The sequence below is a fragment of the Nicotiana tomentosiformis genome, chromosome 1 (assembly GCF_000390325.3).
Source record: "Nicotiana tomentosiformis chromosome 1, ASM39032v3, whole genome shotgun sequence".
NCBI classification, from domain to species: domain Eukaryota; kingdom Viridiplantae; phylum Streptophyta; class Magnoliopsida; order Solanales; family Solanaceae; genus Nicotiana; species Nicotiana tomentosiformis.
Genome location: NC_090812.1, coordinates 24,302,894 through 24,305,691, shown reverse-complemented (window position 1 = coordinate 24,305,691; position 2,798 = coordinate 24,302,894). Strand labels below are relative to the sequence as shown.

General features: G+C 38.3%; 1 protein-coding gene across 1 annotated transcript; it reads left to right on the top strand.

Moving 5' to 3' along the window:
* The first annotated feature begins 443 nt into the window (after positions 1 to 443).
* On the top strand, positions 444 to 869 carry LOC138904545 (nectarin-1-like). Its single transcript, XM_070193051.1, has one exon. It carries the CDS (start codon positions 444 to 446, stop codon positions 867 to 869), a length of 426 nt encoding a protein of 141 aa, XP_070049152.1.
* The last annotated feature ends 1,929 nt before the right edge of the window (positions 870 to 2,798 follow it).

Sequence of the window (2,798 nt, the reverse complement as noted above, 5' to 3'; positions counted from 1 at the left end):
CACACACATATTTATATGTATATGTTATTATCGAGTACTTATATCATTTCTAAACACTTGTTTTTCCATATGGATAATGTAAAATATTTTTACACAGCCAGTCTATATTAACCTATTGTTGTAGCTAGGTACAACCTACTTCATGTTCTAGTTTACTAATCTCACTTATTGTGGACTCACTTAAAGTCTTCTATATTGAATATTTTATTTATATCATAATGCCGACTATTCATATTTAATAACTCATATAAACTTTTTTAATATATAGACGTGAAACAGCTATAATGGTGAACGGATTTCCATGAAAAAAGAACTTTACATTCACGCCAGAAGATTTTGCATCAATGGGAATCGCACAACCAGGAGAACCCAATATTTTTGGAAGTCGAGTCGGTGTAGCCAACATTTTTAACATGCCTAGCCTGAACACACAAGGTGTATCGATGGCTCGAGTAGACTTTGAACGTGACGGATTAAACCCCACACACACACACCCTCGAGCCACTGAAATTATATCCGTAAAAGAGGGTACATTAGTTTCTGGATTCATTACGACGGATAATGTTTTTGTTAACAAGTTGATCACAAAGGGAGAAGTCTTTGTTTTCCCAAGAGGTCTCATCCATTTCCAGTTTAATGTTGGCAGAGGTAATGCAACTATTATTTTGGCCTTTAACAGCCAAAATCCTGGTGTTCTGCTTATTTCAATTTCCATGTTTGCGAGTAAATCTCAAAACCTAAAAGAAGTTGTGGCTAGGGCTTTTCAAACTAGTGTTGAGGAAGTTTGGGCTATAAGGGCAAGACTTGAACTACCTACTACAGGCATACCTTCAGGACGCCAATGGGACGACCGCAATATGCATTCATAATATGATAAACGTGATCAAGCTAGACATGGCCAAGGCATATGATAGGATAAATTGGTCTTTTCTTATCTCGTGTAACGACCCGGACAGTTGTTTTAAGTATTACAGCCATGTTCTCCCATTTAATGCTCAATTTATGCTTTACAATTGCTATGTGACTCGCTGGGGTGATTGGTTCGGGTCCGGTGAGGTTTTAGAATGAATTGGAACATTTAGTTCTAAGGTTTAATGCTTAAGTTAAAATAGTGACCGGATGTCGACTTGTGTGTAAATAACCCCGGAATAGAATTTTGATGATTCCAATTACTCCGTATGGTGATTTTGGACTTAGGAGCGTCTCCGAAAAATTATTTGAAAATCCGTAGTTAAATTAGACTTGAAATGGCTAAAATAGAAATTTAAGTTTGGATGTTTGATCGGGGAGTTAACTTTTTGATATCAGGATCGGAATCAAATTCTGAAAATTGAAATAGGTCCGTAATGTCATTTATGACTTGTGTGCAAAATTTGAGATCAATCGAATTTGATTTGATAGGTTTCGGCATCGAATGTAGAAGTTAAAAATTCTTAGTTTCATTAGGCTTGAATTGGAGTATGATTCGCGGTTTTAGCGTTGTTTGATGTTATTTGAGGGTTTGACTAAGTTCGTATGATGTTTTAGGACTTGTTGGTGTATTTGGTTGAGGTCCCGGGGGCCTCGGGTGAGTTTCGAATGGTTAACAGATCAATTCTTGGACTTGGAATTTTGCTGGAATTTTTTGATGTTTGTATCTGGTTTCCTTATACGTGATCGCATGAACGTGTCAGCGATCGCGTAGTCTTAGCTGGATAGTGGAAGTTTTTTTCTATGTGATCGTGTGGGGATATCCGCGATCGCGTAGGTTTAATTGGGGGTTGCTGAGTTTTGTTCATGTGATCGCTTGAAGAGGAATGTGATCACGTAGCTCTGGGATTTTGTGATTCACGAACACGTGGCTAAGGTCGTATTCGCGTAGAGGAAATGGAGCAGAAGTGGAGGTCAGGCGTTTGTGCTTCGCGATCGCGTGGACGAGTCCGCGATCGCATAGTTCTGTGAAGTTGGGCATCGCGATCGTGTGGACAGGTCCGCGATCGCGTAAGGTTAAAATTGGTCAGGGGCAAACTATGCTTCACGATCGCGTGACATTGTCCACGATCGCGTAGAGCAAATGACTGGGCAGAGAGCTTAAGTTCTTAAAATGGAACTTCGTCCCATTTTCCATTTTTGACGAATTGGAGCTCGGGAAGAGGCGGTTTTTGGGAGATTTTCAAGGAAAATAATGGGGTAAGTGTTCTTAACTCAATATTGGTCAAATTACCCGAATCCATGGTTGTTTTTAACATTTAATTGGTGAATTAAGTTGGAAAATTTTGGAAACCCAGTTGGTTTAATTTAAAGATTTGAGGGGTAAGATGATGTCGGAATTTGATAAAATTTCTATAGTTGGACTCGTGGTTGAATAGGCGTTCATATTTTGTAACTTTTGTCGGGTTCCGAGACGTGATCCCCACCGGCGATTTTTGAGTGCAATTTCGGATTTTGTTGAAAAATTAGTATTTTCATATGGAATTAATTCCCATAATTTGAATTGACTGAATCGAATTATTTATGACTAGATTCGAGGTATTTGGAGGCCGATTCGCGAGGTAAAGGCATTGCTGAATAAAGAATTACACGGTTTGAGGTAAGTAACATTTTTAAATATAGTTCTGAGGGTATGAATCCCTGAATTTTGTATTATATCAATTGTTAGAAGTGACGCACATGCTAGGTGACGAGCGTGTGGGCATGCACCATAGAAATTGTGACTTGAATAAATTCTGTGGAGTTGTAAAAATTAAAGAATCATATTATTATCCGATTATTTTCTACCTGTTAGGGAATTGAGCTGAGACTCATATTAAAGATCATGT

Coding starts and splice junctions, on each gene's coding strand:
- LOC138904545 (XM_070193051.1), top strand. CDS start 444: ATGGCTCGAGTAGACTTTGAACGTGACGGATTAAACCCCACACACACA.